At 43.5% G+C, this 23726-nt stretch overlaps 1 protein-coding gene and 1 long non-coding RNA gene across 2 annotated transcripts in view; one reads left to right on the top strand and one right to left on the bottom strand.

The window, feature by feature from the left end:
* Positions 1-488: 488 nt before the first annotated feature.
* CUBN (cubilin) overlaps positions 489-23726 on the bottom strand; it is a 277621-nt gene continuing 254383 nt past the window's right edge. The window contains exons 61-67 of the mRNA XM_030320462.1: positions 14725-14887; positions 13925-14130; positions 10814-10961; positions 9548-9729; positions 5929-6094; positions 4085-4320; positions 489-1423 (exon numbers count right to left, since the gene is read on the bottom strand). Coding sequence (XP_030176322.1) covers positions 1316-1423; positions 4085-4320; positions 5929-6094; positions 9548-9729; positions 10814-10961; positions 13925-14130; positions 14725-14887 — 1209 coding nt within the window. The 3' untranslated portion in view covers positions 489-1315. The remainder of the gene's footprint in view (positions 1424-4084; positions 4321-5928; positions 6095-9547; positions 9730-10813; positions 10962-13924; positions 14131-14724; positions 14888-23726) is intronic.
* Positions 8625-11036, top strand: LOC115517652. Its single transcript, XR_003969999.1, has 2 exons — positions 8625-9403; positions 10217-11036. It is a non-coding gene; the product is annotated as an uncharacterized LOC115517652 (long non-coding RNA).

A 23726-nucleotide genomic window follows, 5' to 3' on the forward strand; every position in this document is an offset into this window, starting at 1 on the left:
CTCTCTCTCTCTCCGTCTCTCGCTCAAAAATAAACATTAAAAAAATTACACAATAATATTGCCTATGTTTTCTTGAAACCTTTGTGCCTCCTAGATATTTTAATGTACCTCCTGGGAAAGTGCATCTCTCTGTGCATAACTCTTGTGGATACCATTACTCTCATGACGTGACCTGAGATCAAATCCTTTTACTGTCTGACAGCTGCATATGTTTGTCTTGCCTTCAGATAAAATTCCCATCCTTTCACATGTTAGTGTCAGATCTCTCTATATCCTGTACCTTTGTGATTCATTTTCAGGTAAAAGAGCAAAATGTTGTATCTCCCCCTACGGAACTTCATCTTGAGTTTTTGTCCATTGCCCCGGCTCGTCAGGACCCTGTGGATTGGATGGTTCCGTTCGGTGCATTCACGGCTCCGGCCAATAACAGGTCGTCTGTGAAAGTCATGTATCTACCCATAACACAGAGTTCAAGGAAGCGGGAATTGTAAAGGTGAGAATGTTTTATTCACGTGGCTCTGTACTCTGTGCAGAAGCAATTTTTCTGGCACTTGAGTATCCGAGTAGGATGAAGTCACACATTCCACAGCGTCTTCCTTTCACTTTGTCCCATGTTACGAAGACTTAACTTTGCATATTTAGCATAACATGTTTGGTTAAAGGCAGCAGAAAACTTTACAAAAGCGTTGTTAAGCTATGTAGGACTTTACATACAGTGCTGGTAAGCTAGAAATGGGCAATGGTGGGACATATGTAAATGAAAGCTCAGAGAAGTTAAGGAAACTTCAGCAAGGAGGGCTAACAGTCAATGCAGGCAGCATGGCTCCATAGTTCGTCTTCTGAAGGATCTGCGTACTTCATCCACATGTAAAAATTCAACTTGAAAACCTACACCTGCTAGTGAAGGACTAAATGCTAATGAGTTAAAAATGAGTGCAGCATCATCACGTACAATTCATTACTGTTTATTACCCCTCATTTGACATTCACAGCGAAAATCATACTCCTGTTTTATCATTAACTTTTGACAGTTTCCGTCATATTTGCCATAATCATTTCCAACTTTTTAAGGGATTTTAGGAACTTTTCGGCTCAAAGTGTTAGAAGGAAGGGTGACAAGCACAGCCAAGGCTAATGAAGCTACATTCTATATTAAAACAAAAATATAATGTATGCATATTGATTCCACACATACGTTGGTGAAAACAAAATTCAGATTATTCCCAGTGGCAGAGGCAGAATCCCGCATCAGGATGGCAGACTTGTGCTCACGCCCGAGGGCCCTGCAGTACAGCCACCACACCGTGTTACATAGTTAGCTGTCCCAAGTTAACCGGATGGCTGATGGCCGCAGTGCATACTCTGCATGAAATTTTACGAAGACCCGATGTGAGGAGGCCACAAAGGGAGCTATGTTCGTGTCCTAAAATTGGAAAAAAAAAAAAAAAAAAAAAAAAAAGAACCAATTACACGTTTTGCACATTTGAGCATCTTTCTGGAAACGTTAGCCTAGGAAGAAAGTACTACATAAAGAAATTTTGTTGAATTTACATAAACCTGCATATTTTTCTAGAATGAATCTTGCTAAGAATTAATATGGATACCTCAAAAAAGAATATTGGTGGTGGGAGGTGAGGATCAAAGGGAAATGGAGATTAACTGGTAGTGGATACAGGGTTTCTTTTGGGAGAAAGGAAATGTTCTGAAATTGTTTGTGGTGACAACTCTGAACTACATAACTCTAAATCTACTGAAAACAATTGAATGTACACTTTAAGTAGATGGATTCTATGGTACGTGAATTATACGTCAATAAAATTGTCATAAAAGTTGAATTTCCAATCCAACTTTGTACTAAAATTTTAATTTTTCTGATGGAAACACATACTTATTCTTCCAACTAAAACAATCATATCAGTAAAGTGTACGACTCTCCCCTGTTAACATCTGCAGTTTCCTTTTAGGGTTTATTTTCATAACCTTTCTGTCTTCAATAAATGGCGCCGTGAAACATGGATATTCACATACAATAGAACGAAACTACACCACACAGAAAAATCAACTCCAAATGAATTAAAGACCAGAGACCATGAAACTCCTAGAAGAACACATAAGCAGTAAGCTTCTTGACATCGGTTTTTGGCAATGATTTTTTGGATGCGATACCAAAAGCAAAGTCAACAAGAGCAAATATAAACAAAAGGATCTACATCAAACTAAAAAGCTTCTGCACTGCAAAGGAAGCCATCAACAAAATAAAAAGGCAATCTACTGAATGGGAGAAAATATTTGCAAATTATGTATCTGATAAGGGGTTAACATCCAAAATACATAAAGAATTAAAAAACAATCAAAATATATAAAGAATTTAACTCAATAGCAAAAACAAACAATCCGATTTAAAAAATGGACATAGGACCTGAATAGTCATTTTTCCAAAGAATACAGATGGCCAACAAGTATGTGAAAAGATGCTCAAAATCACTAATCATCAGAAAAATGCAAATCAAAACCACAATGAGATACCCCTTCATACCTGTTAGAATGCCTGTCATAAAAAAGACACGAAATAACAAGCGCTGGCGAGGACGTGGAGAAAAGGGAACCCTCGTGCACTGTTGGTGGGAATGCAAATTGGTGCGGCCACTGTGGAACGCAGTATGGAGATTCCTCAAAAAATTAAAAACAGGACTACCATGTGGCCCAGCAATTCTACTTCTGGGAATTCAGAAAAAAACAAAAACAACTTGAAAAGATATCTGCACCCCTGTGTTCATCGCAGCATTATTTATGAGAGCCAAGATGTGGAAGCAATTTAACTGTCCATCAATGGACAAATGGATAAATATATAGGATCTGTATTTATAACATTATATATTTGTATATTTATAATGCGATGATAAGGGAGTATTATCCAGCCACAAATTGCCACAAATTGAAGGGAATCCTGCTGTTTGTGACAACACGGAAGGTCCTTGAGATCATTATACTAAGTGAAATAAGTTAGAGAAAGGTAAATACTACATGATCTCACTTATTTGTGGAATCTAAAAAACAAAATGAAATGAAACGAAAACAAAAAACCAAATTCTCAGATATAGAGAACAAACTGGTGGTTGCTAGAGGTGGGAGGTGGGAGATTGGTGAAATGGATGAAGGTTGTCAAAAGGTACAAAGTCCCAGTTATAAGTAAGCCCTGGGAATGTAGTGTCTGTTTGAACGTTGCTAAGAGAGTAGAGCTTAAAAGTTCTGGTCACACACACACACAAAAAATTCATGCCGTACACCTGAAACTAATACGTTATATATCAATTGCATCTCAATTTAGAAAAACCAAACAACTCTTTAGATTTTTAGCTGCTGTAGTCCACTGCCTTATTAATTAGCAAGGCTAATAAATAAAGAGCAGAACAGCAAGAACTGATATTCTCTCTACTGTGGTCACATTTCCCTTACTGGAAAGCTCCGTATCTACTTTCACATAAAACGAGAAGGTGGCAAGGACAGACGCAAGCAAAATTGAGTCCCTGTCAGAATCCTATCTTGACGTTTAAGGGAGATCTATCACAGCAGAACTTTACAAGAACAACTACTAGTTACTAGACCCATTTTCAATATCTCTATTTATTTCTTCAAAGAATTCCTACGATTTTCAACAAGAAGTAGATAAAATGGAGTCAGGTGTCCAAATGGTCTGTAGTTGTACTCATGGAGAAAACAGTATGGGTATTCAACCCTGGGAAGTTCATTGAAATCACGTATGGAGCTTTTAAAAAACAACGTACGACAGCCCCTGTCCTAGAAATTCTGGTTCAGTGGATGGGAGCGGGCACTGGAAGTCTGGACCCCTACGTGGCTGCCCAAAGCGATTCTGATGCAGTGGAGTCTGGGAACTATTACTATTAATTTAACACAGTGCCCACTAGGTGGCACTCGTGCTCCCCAAATAGAAAGGAAAATCTGGAAACTGCTGAAATTTGCAAAAGGCTTGTGCTTTGTACTTTGCATGTGTCTGCCTTTAAAAGTGTACAGTAAGTTATTTAAAAATAATAAATGGGAATTTTAAAATGTTTGTTTTACTCACTGCCCCACAGTATGGTCCAGAGGCTGGAGAATTAGCATCCGGTCCATTGTAGAGTATGAGATAGTTCTGGACACAGTCTCCGGGATCATCAATGCTGACAAAGTAAAAGCCGACCGTGACAGGTCTGCCAGCAGGAGCAATGATGGTCCATTCACAGTGAGTGTTGTTTGGGTAAGTTCCCGGGTAGCCAGGGCTGGTGAAGGAGCCACTGTGTCCGTAAAGAGTTCCACCACAGCCTACAAGGAAACCAACACAGGCCGTTATATTCAACAAAGTGGAAACCATCTCCTTGCGAGGCAGGAAGACAGTTGCTATTTTCTCAAGGTGCTGAGACACTCTGCAAGAACAGAGGTGGCAGAAAGCCCTTTCCAGTTCCTTCTGTGGGCTATATCCCTCCCACTGCCTCAACACCACCTCATCCCACCTTCCCCTACCCCTACCATGTATTCTGTTCCCTGTATATCATGACTTGGAACCACTTCCTCTAAGTCCTTTCTTTGAAAACAGTGGGTTGGGAAAACAAAGAACTTGATAAAATAGCTGTAGGCGAGAGTAATTCAAGTTGTTGTGTACTTTTGATGGCGTAGGGCTCTCCATATGCAGCAAGTTGATGATAATGACTTCACTTGTGAAGTAAAATTAAAAGTGGAATTCCAGGGCTGACCCGAAAGACTGTATCCTTGTAGGTTTGGACAATAATTATTTAATTGTAAAATGACTTTCCTGGGCTTATAACTGACAGTACCGAGAGAGAATGACATACTCAAAAACAGAGCCCTGTAAGTATTGGTGTTAATTTGCAAATGCTGTCATTATTTAGACCTGATACCCTGGGCACCCAGATATCCCACTGAACAGAAAGAAACCTCATGGTAAGGTTAAATGGCGCTGGGCTGGGTGTCTGACCCCTGGACGTTTGGTCTTGCTTTTGCCAAAATCTTGCTGTGCATTCTGGAAAACTCATTAACCTCATTTTTATTTCCTCCGCTGCAAAATCAGGGCATCGGAGATCATCTGTAAGCATCTTTAGCTGCCAAGATTTAAGTTATTTCTTGTCCCTCAGTATATTTAAGTCATTTTTATCATTCTTACTTGGAAATTTTTAGATATTTTGAAATACCTCAACGGGACTTCTCATAAAGATATTCCTCCTCTCTTGAGTTAAATATATTAACATGACTTAAATTTCCTTCAGTTACTTGATAACCAACCAACCAAACATGCAGGAAGTTACTTGACTTCCCTGAAAAAATGCACTTTCACCCCCGGGACTGCTGAAAAATGACTGGTGCTATCAAAGGCACAGCTGTTTACTTACACCCAAGTATGTGTAAGTAATTTGGCTTTAGGTACACATTTTTTTTTTTTTTTAAATTCTCAGAGAACTACCTTGATGATCAAACCGAAAGTTAAAAATATGGCAAAATCAGAATTTATAAAGGAATTTAAAAATGTATATCATATCTATGCTTTATATGTATGTATATTCATATATCTGTACTCTTTCTATATCTCTTCATATTACAAGAAACATGTAATGTAGAAATAATGAGTGAGAGTAGAATTAAAAAGGATATCTGTACTGTCATTGTTAACAAAAATCTCTATGGGTGTTGTGTGGAAACCAATTTGTCAATAAATTTCATATATAAAAAAAATAAAAATAAAAAAAAATAAAAAAAAATAAAAAACAAAAATCTCTATATTTATTGGAAAACAATACAGTATACAGATGGCTAAGAGGTAAGGTCACTTTTAATTGTCCTTTTTTATGAGACACCACCCCCCCCCCCAAGTTTTTCCTCCCTTGCATCAATTTCCCTTACAAAGTGCAAGTGTCTTACCAGAGGGTGATGAGGTCCAGACAATTTCATATCCAAGACCGGAAGTTGCACCATCACTCTTAAACCGTAGGTACAGTTCATTGTTTTGAGAAAAGATAGGATTTGGCTGCAGGGTTCCACAGTACGTGCCCAGTAAGGGCGAGCTGCTGTCACTGCCGTTTCTTACCTTGAAAAATGAGCCATTAATTATTATACTTAAGCATTTTATTCTTCCTTCTCTGACTTGCCGTTGCTATCCGCTGAGACATGAGACCATCTGAGTGACAACCTCTTCTGGAAAAGCTTTGTCTTTTTGTGTACTTAAGAATGAAGAGTTTTCTGGACATACACCCAGAAGTCACGTTCTCTTGCAAAGGAGAGAAACATCCAGCTGGTAGATCAAAAACCATTTGCATTCGAATTCGGAAATATCTGCGAAATTTCAAAAAGATTGGAGGGGGATATTGCCTGCTCCGTTTCCAGTCGCTTCTCTTGTACTTTTTTTTTTTTTTTTTTTAATTTTTTTTTTCAACGTTTATTTATTTTGGGACAGAGAGAGACAGAGCATGAACGGGGGAGGGGCAGAGAGAGAGGGAGACACAGAATCGGAAACAGGCTCCAGGCTCCGAGCCATCAGCCCAGAGCCCGACGCGGGGCTCGAACTCGCGGACCGCGAGATCGTGACCTGGCTGAAGTCAGACGCTCAACCGACTGCGCCACCCAGGCGCCCCTCTCTTGTACTTTTTTCATTATACCGTGTGTATGGTTTTTTCCCTTTGAAAATTGTTTCGCTATGAAGGGGCTATGAAAAAAAAATCAATGTAGGATGTATAATAAAGTCCAAAACCAAGGAATTTCTGTATAGGAAAAGGACACAACTCAATAAATTTATAAAACTTGACTATTAGGTAATTTTAAAAACATTCTGAAGCTGAATAGTTTTTTGTTTTTGTTTTTGTTTTTTTTAGATTCACTGCTTGGAGGAGATGGAGGAGAGGCATATAAAAAATGGCAATGAGTCAGTGTGTGAGAACGGGTAACCACAGTGAACCTGACCACCTTCTGTTCCCAGTGTTCCTTCTGCGCATTCACAGCCTCCCTATTCGGAGGAAGACTCTTGAGGAGTATTAAGCAAATGGTACCCAGGCAATGGAGAGCTGGAACCAGCTCAACATGTGTGAGTGGAGATTTTACTGACATATGTATGCAAAATTCTTGGAAGTTCATCCGTTGCCTTTATAATTTCACAGTTTAGCATTTGGCTAATTGCTGGCTGTCTTAAGTCATAAGAGGCACAATGGTTAGTCTTGGTGTTGATCTAAACTGAGATTCTTTTTAGGTCTATGCAGTAGCCAGTGGGAGAAAACAGTGCCTTTTTGTCCTTTTTGGATTATGCTGCTGAGTGGCCTTGCCATAGTTGGCATAGCCAGTGAACTACCTGCATTCAGAGAAGGCTGCCATATTCAAGAATGCTGGAAGGTCAGACCTGCTACCACTCTATTCTTTTTTTTTTTTTTTATGTTTATTTATTTTTGAAAGAGACCACAGCGGGAGAGGGGCAGAGAGAGAGGAGGACAGAGGATCTCAAGTGAGCTCTGCACTGAGAGTGGAGAGCCCAACGCGGGGCTCCAACTCGGGAACCGTGAGGCCATGACCTGAGCTGAAGTCAAACACCCAGCCGACTGAGCCACCCAGGCACCCCTATCACTCTATTCTTCCCTTTGGGTCTCTTTCCTCTGGGCCCTGTTTGAGAAGGCTGTGCTCTGAGAGCGTTAAGTTCGATCGCAAGTCCCACTAGCATCCTATTCATTTATCTCTGTAGAGGGGGGATGGGACAATGAGAGCAAGAGGCATCCTTGAGCCTGCAGACGATCCTGAAAAGGGGGGATGAAGGCACTAAAAACAAATGCAGATTCCAAATGTGGTCCAGAGCTTGGCTTTTGTGTGGTAGTAACATGGTCCGAATCCTCACCAGGAAGTTTCTGCTCCTGCCGTGGTTAACGTCAATGGGATGGGGAGGTTTGCTGTTACAGCTGCCGATAAGCCCTGCTACGGTCTTGCCATCAAAAACCAGACTTGGCTACACTTTACAGGCCACACTTGCAGTTTCCTGTCTTTGCTTACTGGACAGGAAGTTTCAAACCAACTTCCATGGGATAGGAAGGGCAGCCAGGAGGAGTAGTTCCCACCTCTGGTGCTGGAGAGCTAGCCTGCACGTCCCAGCATCCAGAGGAAAATGGCAACTGTTAACTCCAGTCACTGAAGGTCAGCTCAGGCTTGAGGTGGACCCAGGGTAGCTGCACTGTGACTCTGAACAGATGGGATTATTCTGTCCTTTCTCTGTATCCCCTCCTCTGGCTTCTGCCTCACACTTCACAGAAGTGGGTGAGGCACAAAGGTCTGCGTTTAATGCCCTGATTGATGCAAACGATACTGCAGTTCTCTCATTTCCTCCCTGCTACATTCACTTCCTCCTCATTTCCTACCATGACAAGTATATCTGCCATGATAAAGGCCCAGGCTTCCTTCCAGCACTCGCTACACTATAGATGCAGAATATTCATTAGCAAGGGGCACCTATGTGGCTCAGTTGGTTGAGCGTCGGACGCTTGATTTCGGGTCAGGTCATGATCCCAGGATAGTGGGATCGAGCCCCGTGTCGAGCTCCACACTGAGCGTGGAACCTGCTTAACATTCTCTTTCTCTCTGCCCCTCTCCCCTGCTCTTGCTCTGACTCTCTCTCTCTCTCAAAGAAAAACAGAATGTTCATTAACAAAAGATTTGGATTAATTCTGTAGGGGAGAGCTTCCCAGAATAATAAAACTCCTTAACAGATGTAGAGGAGCAAATAAACTGCTTGGAAACCTTACAGAAGACTCTTGTTTACATGAAACAAAGCCCATTTAGAGCAACTTCGGGTAAGATTTAGATTCAAATTCATTTCATGGAGGAATTCAGCATTTTGTATATACAAGTCTCAGGTTTCACCTTAGTCTGCTCCCTAAGAGTGAATACATTTCCAAAAGAGTGTGCAAAGAACACCCGCGTGAGCTCTGGGGTTTTCATGGTAAAACACAGGCGCTGTGCTCCACGCGCTGTCTGTGCTGGTAATGGGCTCATCTTCCTGTGAACAACAATGTAATGGGTCTTCTCACTGAGTGTAGGTGGTGCAGGGCAGAAGGAATGCAGAGGGCGTTCGCATGGTGCTGCTGAAGAATCACAAAAGTGCCAGCCCCCGCCCCAGGAGCGTGGGTCTGCTTCCTCCAGGTCCTTGACGGTTCTCTCTAAACCCACACACCGCCTCCCTCCACCCGGAAGCTTCTCTTCCCCAAACTGCATTAGGTCTGCTGACCGTGCTGATTCTGTTAGTCCTTTCCAGGTGTAAGGGAATTGACTCTTTCCTATCTGTCTTTCCCATGGACTCTGAGCCTCAGGGGCCCTGCCTATGTCTTGTTCCCTACTGGATTTCCGGTGCCTGTACCTAGAAGGATGCTTGGTAAATATTTATGGGACGGAAGAATAATGAATAATCATGAACAAGTAAGGGATCCAAGATTAGAAGTAGCAGAGAAAGAGGGGAAAAATCTTCAGTGATCCATCTTTTAGATAGTTCCGTTAGATGCGATCAAATGTACATTACCTCCAAAAAGTCGTGCGTGCATTCACTTGAGTCCTCGATGCCAAATGAATGAAAAAAGAGGGAAATGGTGTGGTTCTGAGGGGCCGTGAGAGTAACAGTGCAATCCATGTTATTGTTATAATTATCTGGCCATCCCGGACTCTTGAGATTGCCAAATGCCTTGTTATACTCTCTGTTGCAACCTTAGAGAAAAAAAAAAAAAATCGCAATTAATGTAGGCATCCCAACTTTTAGTGTTCTTTCAACCTGACAGAATTCAAGATTATTAAATTTGAACACACTTTAGAAAAAAAAGCTATTTCAACCCTCTCACCTTTGGGATAACTGGGGTCATAGGAAGTGAGGTAACGGCATATAGCGCAGATGCAATGTGGTGTCTCGTTAACGTAAAACGCCCCCATGAGAAATATGAAATATGAGCATTCTCCTTTGAGGATGAACTTTCTAGAATTCTCTGTACTCTTCTGATCACATTTAAGTGGAGTCGGTTGACGTTTAGGCTTTTTTTAGGCAGAAAGACTCTGCAACCATGACTGACTTTTGTATGAAGATTTCTATTTATATCCTTTGATAAGTTACTCATTCTGATAGAATTGGTAAATTTTTCATCCTTATCATTTTGGGTGAAACCACCAAAAGCTTTTCTATTTGTTTGTGGTTTGTTTTTAGGCCGGTTCCCACCCAGTTTGGAGCCCAACATGGGGCTTGAACTCATGACCCTGAGATCAAGACCTGAGCTGAGATCAAGGGTCAGACACTTAACCGACTGAGCCACCCAGGTGCCCCACTATGTGTTTGTTGTAATCAAAAGCAGCTTTAGTTTTAATCAAGCTTGAAATGAACATCAAATAATTTCTCCTGGAAATAAACTTCTCAATTGTTACTGTAGTCAAATAGCCCTTTCAAGACTTGTTGTTTTTTGGTTTTTTGTTTTTTACAAAATAATTTCGTAAGACACAGTGATTTCTATTTGTGGCCAAGTGGATAATTAATAAAATAACTAGTATACATTTAAATTAAATTAACTACATGGATTTGAAAAATATGCTGGCATTCTAAACATTTTAATTAGTGTTATTTTCACTTTACCTCCTCAGAAACCAGCTTTAGTCATCTGCGGACGTGGGCCTGGCTTCTAGTTAAAATTTCTTACCTCGTAGACATGGTTTATGGTAACAGACCCAAATTTGCTCACAGGAGTCCATTCTAGCAGGAATTGGGATGGTGGCAGGTTTTCTGAATAACAGACAAAGTTCCACGGCTCACCTGCAATCTGATACGTGAAACCCACTCTGGAGTTTCTGTCGAGAACTTCGGATTTGAAAACGACAATTGCCGTACTCGCAGAAGAATAGAACGTCGGTACAGCCGAAGCATTTCTGCCACAGAACTGAATTCCTGGATTTCCATCACTCTGAAATGAAATGAAAACCAAATCACACTAGATTGAGTTTCAAAAGAGAATAGACCTTAACAGAAATCGAATGCACATTAAAGGGTGGCCTCAATATTCACCCACAGAAACTAGTTACAGTGTTCCAATCCTGCTTCACCCAGGCTCACGCTGGTCTTGGAATCCACAAAAGTCTCACACTCCCCTAGGGGTGCTAGGAGGAGGCCAAGCTTTTGCTGAAACCAGGAGACAGACACGAAGGACAAGACCCTTTCTCCCTCATGCAGCTTCACAGCCAAAGGCCTGTGCTGTGGCTCTGCACACACCCAGGCTGACTGAGCTCAACACGGTTGAGCTGGGGTTTTCCCATAGTCCTGAACTCCGTTGAGACCAACCCAGGGGCACCTGGGTGGCTCAGTCGGTTAAGCGTCTGACTTCAGCTGGGGTCATGATCTCACGGTTCACGGGTTTGAGCCCCACGTCGAGCTCAGAGCCGGGAGCCTGCTTCGGATTCTATGTCTCCCTCTCTCTCTGCCCCTCCCCAGCTCTCTCTCTCTCTCCCTCCCCCCACCCCACTCTCTCTCAAAAATAAGCAAAAATTAAAGAAAAAAAAAGACCCACCCAGCGCTCCTCCCCTTAGCTCCCAGCTCACCACCCCTGAGCTCATCCAACCACACTCTGGCCACACTGTGAATCCCAGGAGGCAGCCCCTGCCTGCAATGAGGTCCCCATTTCCCCCTTGTAAAACCCGGGCAGCCCTCCTCGCCTCTCCAGATAGTAGGGTAACAGGGTCCAGCACCTACCCATCCTTCCATAAAAGCCACGGGCACCGAAGTTGAGACATTTGTGGCCTCTAACTTCTGGGCGCCTACTGATAGGCCCGCTTCCCGCTCCTGCTCACAAGCTCTTGTTGCTGATGTATGTTTCTCCCCTGCACTGTCTCCTGCTGCTGGTCCTTCCCTAACCTTGCCCGCTGCCTCCTCTGAACTCTCACTGCAGTGATAGCTGCCCCCTGTATACATCCATCCATTTCCCCTTTGTGGCCCTGAGTGAAGCTTGGGTCTCCAAGCCTCCACCAGGGGGCTGCAGGAGGCCATTCTTTCCCCATCGTCCACCATTCCTTGAGTAGGACTAGTGGTGGGGGGCTGGGACGGTGGGTGGGGTTCTCCAGGCTGCATCTATCCCCGGACCAGATCCAGCTCTCCCCTGAGGGTCTCCACCTCTGGCCAAAGGTTCCTCCGACCCCTCTCACCATAGCCACTTTCCCCCTGGCGTCTTTCCCTCATTAAAGACTTGGGGTGTCTCAGCTCTTGGCCATCCTCTGCACCCTTCTTCCCTTCCCAACTCATGGAGGTTTCAGTGTCTTTACCGACGATCCACTGAGCACTGTAATCTGCATTCCTCCACACCAGTGCCTTTCTCCCCACCCTCCGTGGCGGCCCCTGCCAGAGCCGGCCGTGGTGCCTTTGCCACACGATTCTTCCGTGAATATCCAATGTCTTCCCACTCTCAGACGTGGTGAGAGTTCCAGATTCTCCTAGTTATCAGTCACTTTCCTACCTCTCCTCCCAATCTACCCACGCTGAAACCCTTTGTTCTTTCCTTTATTCCTTCAGTCAAAGGACATCCTTCATTCGTGACAAATACGGGGTCTTATTCGAAGCCAGTCCAGCTGCGGTTATGATCCGGAGCTGACCTGTGCACTGGAAGTAGGCTTTCTGCACCCAGGTGGTGGTCTGCTCCGATCCCCATTGTCTCAGCTTCAGGAAACAGTGGGAAACTGAGAGAGCTTTAACCAAAGGGCCTTGTTCCACTTGGCTTGAAGACCCTCTAGGAAGGGCACCACCAGGGAATAGGAGTCTTGTTCTGAAAACCACTACCAGGGGGGTGATGGTAACCTTGCATGCGGACCATGGTGGGAGCCTAGGCTGTGTCTCGCTGTCTGCCTTCTGAAAATTCAGCGAATACGGTATCTGATCAGAAGTCAGCTCTTCTCAGATCTCTCCAATTGGAGTCAGCCAGACTGGATTTTTCTATACCCACCAAGATCCGTACGTAAACGAGGGGGCCCTGGATTTATAGTGAGGAGGACCCTGAAGACTCAGGAAGTGATAGATTGGATTCTCTGCAACTGCCAGCCATCGGGGGGGTTGAATATGACACTCTGGGAATGAGCTGGGGTGAATTAGCTGCTTCTCCAACTGCTAAAAGATAATCCAGGTATTCCGGGGGGTTCTCCCCAGGTATCTGGTCATGCCTTCTCACTTTACAGATGCTCCCTGAATAATCTCATTACTCGCATTATTGTAGCTACTGATCCACATAATGATGACACCCAAATCTCCAGGCCTTCTGTGAATATTCATGCATCTATGTCCAACTGTCTTCTCAATGTCTTGGCATCTGGGCAATTCTCTCTCTCTCTCTCTCTCTCTCTCTCTCTCTAACTAAAGCAGCTTTTTCTTTTTTTCCCCTCTCATATTACCATGAATATAGTCCCAAAGGACTGGTGCCAAACGGCCTCGTAACTGACTTCCCTGTGTTCCGCATGGACCCCTTCAGTTTGCCGTACACACAGATCCCCTTCCTGCACAAATGTTTCTCTGGGCGTGGCCCTTGGAGCACTAATGGCAGAATACTGAAGATGTGCATTGAAAATTTAGGTTCCTGGGCACTATGTAGGGAAAACATTATCTGAGCGGGAGGTGGGGAGCCCTGGGGCACGCACTTTTATCTAGACACCCAGATGTTCCTTGTGCACATGGCAGTTCGAGAGCTCCTCACCTACAAGACCAAGTGCAAGTTTCTTAACACCTAAATAGAGGGTTTTGTATATGGCAAAAATAGAGGGGTTTGTATATGGTTTTGTATATTTTGTATATGTGAGTTTGGGAATTTAATTATGCCCTCATTACTTCAAGTGTTTCGTAAATACTGGTGAAAAGGCCACTAGATGTCACTGTCCTGCATCCTATAATTATTACCTCAGGTGAGTCCTGAAACTCTAAGTAGTTCTGGCCACAGTCTTGTGGGTGCAGTTGCAATGCCCACACAGTGATCTTGACCTGCTGATGTGGAGGGGCTTCGAGGACCCAAGTACACGTGGAAAATGGGATTTCTGGGTCTGATGAATTGGGTGACGAAATACTTTGGGGGGTCCAAGTTGCGTCATATGTTCCACCACAAGGCACTGGGGAAAAAAAGAAAAACTTGTAAGACAAGTTTTACTCATGTCTCTTCATACACACAATATTTAAATTTTTTTTCAACGTTTTTTATTTATTTTTGGGACAGAGAGAGACAGAGCATGAACGGGGGAGGGGCAGAGAGAGAGGGAGACACAGAATCCGAAGCAGGCTCCAGGCTCCGAGCCATCAGCCCAGAGCCCGACGCGGGGCTCGAACTCACGGACCGCGAGATCGTGACCTGGCTGAAGTCGGACGCTTAACCGACTGCAACACCCAGGCGCCCCCATACACACAATATTTAAAATTCACTCTTCCTTATCCTTCCAGTCCAAAGAACTCTGTTTACATCATTCTATAGAGAAGTTAGGATATTCTTGACTAAGAATTGTACCAAATGTGTACGACCGATGAAACACAGAGTGATTACCATGGTGTTTAGAAACTGACATGGAGTTTACATAGGAATTAACACTGAGTTTGGTAATGAACATTGAGTTTGGTAATTAACGTTGTGTTTGCATATAGGCATGGCATTATTTTTAGCACATAAATATACATATGTTTCATAATAGTTAAAAATGTCTCAGTTTACTCACTGTCCACAATGGCATAAGTAGCATTAAATCCTTGTCGTTCTACAGTTAGGTCACTGACAAATTGAACCGTCAGGAAGTTGCCAGAAGAGATAAAGGGAGCAGGTACAGTGGAGCCACAAAACATTCCAGCCAAGTTGGCATTTTCACTATCCCCATCATACAACTGAAAAGAAAAATAGTTCATTAGTTCTCCATTACTCCCCAAGAAGCTGCAAGTTTTACACTAAAATGGATGCGGAGTCACAACAGGTCATGATTAAGAATCTTACACTGATGTTGTTAGAGCTAGTTTTAGCTTAAGGACAGTTGCTAATGAGTCGGTGCAATTATAATGATCTTCAGTAAAAACCTGGTATGATGCCTAGAAATCTTTCCTCACTGCAAAGGTAATACCTGATTCAAAACTATCGTGTCATTAGAGCCAGCAAACGCCTCGCCGTCTTGCCCTGCGTTGCTCTCTCTTCTACTCTGGTGCAAGCCCCTGAAATCGCATGCGTGGGTTCTCACTGTGGGGCTCCCCGGTTCCACTCTTGTCCCTCCCTAGCCTGTCCTCAATATGTGAGCCAGAGGATTCAGTTCTGTACGTATGTATGCATGTATTTATATTTTTTAAATTGGCTTATTCATTTAAGTAATCGCTACACCCAATGTGGGGCTCCAACTCCCAACCCCGACATCAAGAGTCTCACGGATCAAGAGTCCGACTGAGCCAGCCAGGCACCCCCCAGAGGATACAGTTAAAATGTTAAGTCAGCCCGGGGCACTGCTAAAACCTCTCCTAGCTGCTCCCCAGTCACTCACTATAAAAGCCAAAGCCAACACGGTGGCCTTTAAGGCCTGAGAGAATCTTCTGTCCACACCACCCCTGCCGCCTTACTGTCCCCATGTCATTCTCTCTGCAGCACACTGCTGCCTCATGGCTGTTGAGTTTGTTGTTCCCTCTGCTGGAACATTCTTCTCCTATACACCCATATGGTTTGCTCTCCTTCATTCCTTCACGTCTTTACTCGAGTATCACTGACTCACTCAGGCCTTCCCTGACCACCCTACTTAAAATGTCAACTCTCCCCAAATTCCCTTTCTTACTTCCTGTTTGATTCTTCATTTAGAGCGCGCATTATCTTTACATACTACATATATCACTTAGTGATTGTCTTCCACTCTGAAGACAATGCAGGTTCACGAAAGCACAGGTTGCTGTCTGTTCTGTGCCCTGCCATGTCCCTAGTTTTTAAAGTTTATTTTATTTATTTTGAGAGAGCGTGAGCCAGTGGGGGAGAGGCAGAGAGAGAGAGAGAGAGGGAGACAGGGAGCTCGAACTCACTAACTGTAAGATCATGACCTGAGCCGAAGTCGGATACTTAACCGACTGAGCCACCCAGGCACCCCTGTCCCTAGTTTTTAGAAGTGTCTGGCACATAAAAGGCACCCAGTAAGTGTCTAATAAATGAGTAATGCTTTGGTTCCTCTCTCCACTACACACCCCTCCCAAACCTATCCTCCCCGTCTTCTTGATACCACTAATCTGCTCAGGCCTGAGACTTTAGTCGTCCTTGATTCCTTTCTCTCACCCCTCCTGCCCCACATCGCTTCCACTCTACCTTCAACATCCACCCCAGAGGGCTCCTCCCCGTTATGACCATCATCGTCCTTCACCTTGGTTATGGTAACATCTTCCTAAGAGATCCGTTTCCACCAAGCAACCACAGTACCGTCTGCAGAGCTGACGGCTGAGCGTTTGCAGACTTAAACCTGATTACACTCCTGCTCGGCCTTAAACGTTCCAGTGGGTTCCCACTGCACCTGACGTGAAAGCCCACGTCTTTATGGGGGTCTGTAAGCCCCTACCTGGAGTGGCCGGTTGCTTGTTCCAGGGCCCCACTCCCTGCCCTATTCTCATACCTTCTCCTGCCAGGAGGGTCTCTGTGAGGCTGTAAGCTCTGTAAGCTCCGGAATTGGGCACCCCCTCCCCCTTGTCATATGGTCTCAGCTCAAATGTCACCTCCTCAGAAGGACCCATCCCATCTAATGTTGCCTGGCCCCCAACACCTTCCTATTCAAAAGGCATCTTATTTGTTGCTTATTTACTTTTCCTGGTCTCTCTTCCAATAAGAACGTAAGTCCCAGGGCGCCTGGGTGGCTCAGTCAGTTGAGCATCCAATTTTGGCTCGGGTCACGATCTCCCAGTTTGTGGGTTCGAGCTCCACGTCGGGCTCTGTGCTGACAGCTCGGAGCCTGGAACCTGCTTCACATTCTGCGTTTCCCTCTCTCTCTGCCCTTCTCCAGCTCTCACTCTGTCTCTCTCTCTCTCTCAGAAATAAACATTTAAAAAATTAAAAAAAAAAATAAAACAAAAGAACATAAGTCCCGTGGGTGGGAAGACTGATCATACACTGCGGTGTCGCCAGCAGCCAGAACAACTCCCAGCCTTGAGGAACCTTCTTCAACAGACACCTGTCCAAATAGTGGACGCCTGAATTCTCTTCAAGTGTGTTACCAGAAAACAGATTTCTCCAGCTGAGTAATCTTCACGGTATTTCCAAAACAAGTATGAGTGTGTATAGCCAAACATTGAATTTATAACACAACTATGATGTGCTATAAACTTCAGAATAGCCGTGACCACAGACATTATTCGAAAATGCTGGGAATATAGAAGATAGAAATAATTTAAAATAAACAGAAAATAAATTTACCACTAGGTGGCACTGTTTCTCCCACTTACGTGTGAATTTGGTAAATTTAGATGGATAATCTGATCCCTCTCATTTTAGAACACAGCAGATTTGCCAAGTTTTAGGTAATGTACCTTTTCTGGTAAACAAGTTAAAATGTTATTATAATGGATGCCACATTTACTATCACATTCGTACCAGCATTTTTATTCTACATACCGTGTGCCAGATCCTATGTATATGAGGATGTCTAAGGCACTTTCCATACATTCAATTTACTGACTGATGCTAACTAATTAGAGAGATCCATACATTGAATATACACATCTATTTGTGTGTGTGTCAGTTATATAAAATAAAGAAAAATGAGTCCTAGAGTAAATGATGGGGTCAGGAAATACCTCAGACAGACATTTGAACTAGTGTTTAAAAGGAGGTAGAGACCTCCCGGGCCTAAAGAAGAAGAAGGGCATCATCCCATCTGGATGGACCACGGTTGGGGGGCCACAGAAGATGTGAAAGGCAAGCCGTGTCTCAACAATCGCTCAGTGCACGTGGGGTTAAGCAGGTACACGGGACACGACTGTAAATTCCATTTGTCTCACGAGAGTTTGCGGCTTCTCCTGTAGGAGTTCTAGGATCTGCTTTGGGTCCTGAATAGATAACCAGTAAGATCTCTTGGAATTGAGTTGAATAGATAGCTCGTGGCTTCTGGACAACTGACATGGGCTCCCGGACTCCCGTGCACCCAAAGCTGATATTGTCTGCACCTGCTCCCTTGTCCCCTGATAACGCTGGATCTCCATGGAGGACTTCTGCAGGGTGGCTCCAGAGTGTGTTGGGTGAGGTGTACCGTGCAATAGTGGAGATGGGGCGTCATACGGACTGGGATGTAAATGGTGCCCTGAGGACCATGCCCTGAAGGCCTGCACAATCACATGCTGCTATAAATTGCATTCTGGGGGTAGGAGGGGACCCACCAACTGGCATAACTCCTATAGACCTGGAGCTTGAGTTAGGCTCTAAGTTTCATAGATGTAGGTAAGTGCTCAGAAGGATTTTGTGTTTTCTCAGCTGTTAAAACTCTGATAGTGGAGCCTAGGTGCATCTACTTAAGATGCTGAAGGAACTGCTCCCACAAGTTGGTGGAAGGTAGCCTCTCACTACAATGAGTGCCAGCCCCTGCACTTTATCCAGCTGGTAATTTGAGCGGCAGGAGAAAGTGGGGAAGGCAACTTTTGGATTTTAATTTCTGTGAACTCTGAATGCAAAAGGGCAATAAGACAAGAAGGGCAACAGAGCACTTTAATTCTTTTCAAATTTAATGTCCTCATAATTTTAGACCTGGACTTCCTTAGGACTTTATCTTTAATATTTCCTTGCGAATTTGACCGCAGGAGGAGGGTTTGTATATTCTTATTTGGAGCATCCCTACATCGCCATCTTAGAGTATGTTCGTGAATTCTTTGGTTTTATTGAGAAACTTCTGTTAGAGTCTGCTGGACAACATGCCTGGGCATAATTTGGGATGGGAAGAGAACAGAGGGATTTTTCAGATTTGGGGTTGAACACTGATTCATTTCAAAACATTATCGGGAAAAATGTTAGATTTGTCCCAGGGGTCTCGGGAAGAGCCACAAGAAGCAGTGATTAGCATCAGCTCTGCAAATATAGGAATTTTATAGTATTGTTATTATTATTATTATTAATTTTAACTCAGTGTTTTTTCCAGTGCTTAGAGCAGTGTCTGGAATGTAGTAGGTACTCAAATAAATATTTATTGGAACCTGATGCCTTGATACAGTACAGATCTCCCCACACTGTCTGACCACAGACTGAATGGTTAAGCTCAGTGGGTTAAGGCAGAGGTTCTCAGTGGGGGCTGTATCATCTCCCAGAGATCATTTTTTTTGCAAAAGTGTCTTGTTTTGGGGGTCATCACAATAATTTGGGGCTATGACTGGCATTCAGTGTTTAGAAGCCATCTTGCAGAATCCCATGCTGCAATTCACGGGACAGCTTTGCAAAGTGAAGACTGATTCTGTCCCACATAACTTTTCAATGTTCTGCCAGACATTTCTGTAACAAAACTGTTCATTATTGTGTGACCCTGGAACCTAACTCCACTCTCTATATAAACACAAAAACATTTTGCATAATGCAATTACTGTGTCGGTGGAAGGAGGACTCTACTTTGTTTTGTTTGGAACTATTTTTTTTTGAGTTTTTCCACTTTCTTGGAAATTCATATTGCAGATGGTGATGTTAACGGCACTTAAGTTGCAAATACAAGCCCCCCCATATTAGTTTAGATTTATGCTTTTGCATTTGCCATGATGCCACATAGAAGAATCTTGACGACTTTATCACGTGACATAAGGTAGTTGTATCAGCATTTACATATTTAAGTGTGCCCTATTTTATATACTTTCCTTTTATTCCTCTTTCATTGCATTTAGTATGTTAATATTAAGTTTCTGAAGCTATGGATATGGGTAGGCTATAGCGTACATGACCTTGACTTCAGATGGTCAAGGAAGCACTATGAAATACTGGCTGTTCAAATGGGCGGATTGGGTTGAACAGGAAGTGCTCCTCTGCGATATTCCTCCAAAACTCAGCTCAGCCATCGCACAGAGGAAGCCTTTCCCAAACCCCAAAATGACGTCAATCATACCTTCTTCTCTACTTCTGTTCGCGGTTCGTATCTATTGTTTTTGTCACATTGTACGATAATTTATATGCTTATGTGTCAGTCTCCTCCTTTTTTGCTGACAGCTCCTCGAGGAACCCTAACTTTATCCCTCCTTAACGACGGTGTGGGATGCCCGGCACATACTTATGCCACGTGACTCTTAATGGAATGGATGTGATGTTAATTTCAACAGACACGTTCAGTGAAACACACCGTCACGATGTACTGCAGCTATCTTAGTAACTTCCCGAGTCAAACCTTTCAAAAGCAAGAGTGATAGGGAGCCTGGGTGGCTCAGTCAGTCGGGCATCTGGCTTCAGCTCAGGTCATGATCTCTCAGTCTGTGAGTTCAGGTCCCGCGTCAGGCTCTGTGCTAACAGCTCAGAGCCTGGAGCCTGCTTCAGATTCTGTGTCTCCCTCTCTCTCTGCCCCTCCCCTGCTCACACTCTGTCTCTGTCTCTCTCTCTCAAAAATAAATAAACATTAAAAAAAACTTTAATAAAAAAAGCAATAGTGATATAATTATGAATGAATGATGGAATCACCACATTTTCACTTGTATATCTACCTACAGAAATGAATTAAATTAGCTTTTCTAAAAAGTGATTTGATTATAATATCTAAGAAACATTCTACAAGGAATCAAATGCCCCATTTATCACAGAGAGTCGCTTTAACAAAGATACCTCCAAGCCTCCACATTCCAACCAATGTTCTTTGATCTGCCAGTTTAGTAAAAGCTGGAAAAGTTGCCAGTACAGGGACATTGCTTTCCTAAGAAGGAAAGCAAGAGTAGACCTGAACAGAATTTCTTAAAAAAAAAAAAAAAAAAAAGAATAGGAGGAGAGGACATTTTATATTTAAGCTAGATGGTAACTTCTTGTTTTTGATATTGCTATTTTTCTCCCAAATAACTTGAAGAAATTCAGAAAATTGCTAGTTGCTTTAATAACAGTATCAAATCACACTCAGAAAATGATGAGAAGAAGGTCAATTGACCGTTCTCCTAGCAGGACCACACCCAAAATACCCTACATGAATTTACACCTATAATAATTTCTATGTAAATCAATTATCTTTAATATTTTAAGGAAAGGTGATTCCACAGCCAGCATGCCCATCTGGAATTACACAAGCTTGGGGAGGGGGAATAAATTTGTTTTTAAGTTGCATTTCAGACACAGTGCTGAACACTCCAGCATTCATTATCTTTATCCTCAAAATAGCCTTGCAAAAGAGGTATGATTATTTGATTTTCTTCACTTTTTTTTTTAAAGCTTATTTATTTATTTTGGGGGGAATGGAGGAGGGGCAGAGAAAGAGGAGAGAGAGCATCCCAAGCAGGCTCCAAGCTCAGCAAGGGACCCACTCGGGGCATGAGTCCATGATCCAGGGATCATGACCTGAGCTGAAATCAAGAGTTGGACACTTAAACAACTGAGCTACCCAGGAGCTCCTTCACTTGTTTTTAAAAAGATGAAATGATGGGGCACCTGGGTGGCTCAGTCGGTTAAGCATCCAACTTCGGCTCATGTCATGATCCTCATGGTTCATGAGTTCAAGCCCCACATCAGGCTCTGTGCTGACAGCTCAGAGCCTGGAGCCTGCCTCTCTCTCTGCCCCTCCTCCACTCGCACTCTGTCTCTCGCTGTCTCTTGAAAATAAATACATGTTAAAAAAATTTTTTAAGTAGGTAAGGTGATAAAGAACTGGGGAGGTGAGGAATCTTGTGGCAAAACTGAGTTAGAGTCCATACTACCTGACTCCAGAGTTTACTACCTTCCTGTAAAATCAGGGTAGCTCTCAAACATTTAAAAAAAAATTTTTTTTTAAATGCTTATTTATTTTTGAGAGAGACAGAGTGTGAATGGGGGAGGGGCAGAGAGAGAGAGAGGGAGACACAGAATCTGAAACAGGCTCCAGGCTCTGAGCTGTCAGCACAGAGCCCAACGCGGGGCTCGAACTCACGAGCTGTGAGATCATGACCCGAGCCGAAGTTGAACGCTCAACCGACTGAGCCACCCAGGCACCCTGCTCTCAAACAGTCTTGAATGTCAGCTTTGTTGTTGTGCGGGCCATCTGGTGTCGTTTTAGAAAAGAATTCAACCCGAACCAACGTCCCTTGTTATCTCCAATCTTTCACCGACTCCCTCTGATCTGACTTCTGTGCCAATGCTTTAGCTAAATGGCTGTCTATCAGTCAGAGGAGTTTCTTTTTCGCCTTTACCTTTCTTGGCCCCTAACTTACAATTTAATGGTATCGACCACCCATCCTTGGTGGACCACTCTTCTCCCTTGACTTCAGGGATCCTCCACTATTCTGGGCTTTTACACGTTTTCCATGACTTGTCTGTTTCTCGTCCTGAGTCTTCTGTCCTCTCTGACCGCCTCGCTGCGTCCCTTTCCCAGAGAGGAGCGGAAGCCTGGCTTCCTAGTTCCATGCTGCCTTCCTGGAAAGAAAACAGCACTTCTTCTGACTGCAGAAGCAGTCCTTTGCTGTCTCCGCTCTGTGCTGCTCTCTTCTCGCTGGAGCCCTGTTCCAGCCTTTGCTCACCTGTCTGCCCTGCTGTCACCCAAACTAAACCCCTACCTTACAACACAGGGTCTTCTCCTAATCGAACTGACATTCTTTGGGCTTAGAGCTTAGCACAGTAAAAATACAACAGTATATAATTAAGTGCCCAATGGGTACTCCAACTATGACTCTTCCTTCCCCCTTTTTAAAGAAAATGACTTCTTTAAAATTTAAGACAAGTTTTAAACTTAAAAGTTCTTGCACCAGCTTGTGATTTCCGTCTCTATACCCTCCTTACCTAACGGTAACCTCTCCCTGGGGTCTTAACTCCAGACTCTCTGCTCACCATCTACCTGCAGTGCTGATTCCATATTAGTCTTCCGTAAATGCTGCTCTCATCATATTACTCAGTGGAAAGCCTTCAATCCTTCCTTATTTTCAACTGCATAAAATCTGAAGTCATTAATTAGACTTTTCAAGATTCTTTGTGATCTGGGTGTATCTCCACGTAGGCGATCTTATTTCTTGCTACTTTTTCGCAATATTCCTCTCAAAAAAAAAAAAAAAGGCAGTCCCTTCACCCCTTCAAGAACACACATATGCCAACGTCCATACTCCCCTTCTTTTTATGTGTACTTTGCCTGGAATGCCTTCTCTCCTGAGAATATGCTTTCTGGCACCCTATGAAGCCTTTCTTTTTAAAAAAAATTTTTTTTAACATTTTTTATTTTTGAGACAGAGCATGAATGGGGGAGGGTCAGAGAGAGGGAGACGCAGAATCTGAAACAGGCTCCAGGCTCTGAGCTGTCAGCACAGAGCCCGACGCAGGGCTCGAACTCAAGGACTGCGAGATCACGACCTGAGCCCAAGTCGGACACTTAACCGACTGAGCCACCCAGGCGCCCCTGAAGCCTTTCTTGTTCAAGCCAGATCATCATGAACTTTCCTCCCTTTTAAACTTGCACATTGCTTCGAGCCTCTATCCAATGCATTATCTGGCCCTTCAATATTGACTGTCCTGAACTGTTTATTGTAGATTTGCACGCGTCACCCACTACTTTAATAATCAGATTTAAGTTCCCTTGGGCACAAATCTTGCCACACTTGTCTTCCACCC

This window comes from Lynx canadensis, chromosome B4, assembly GCF_007474595.2.
Source record: "Lynx canadensis isolate LIC74 chromosome B4, mLynCan4.pri.v2, whole genome shotgun sequence".
NCBI classification, from domain to species: Eukaryota; Metazoa; Chordata; class Mammalia; order Carnivora; family Felidae; genus Lynx; species Lynx canadensis.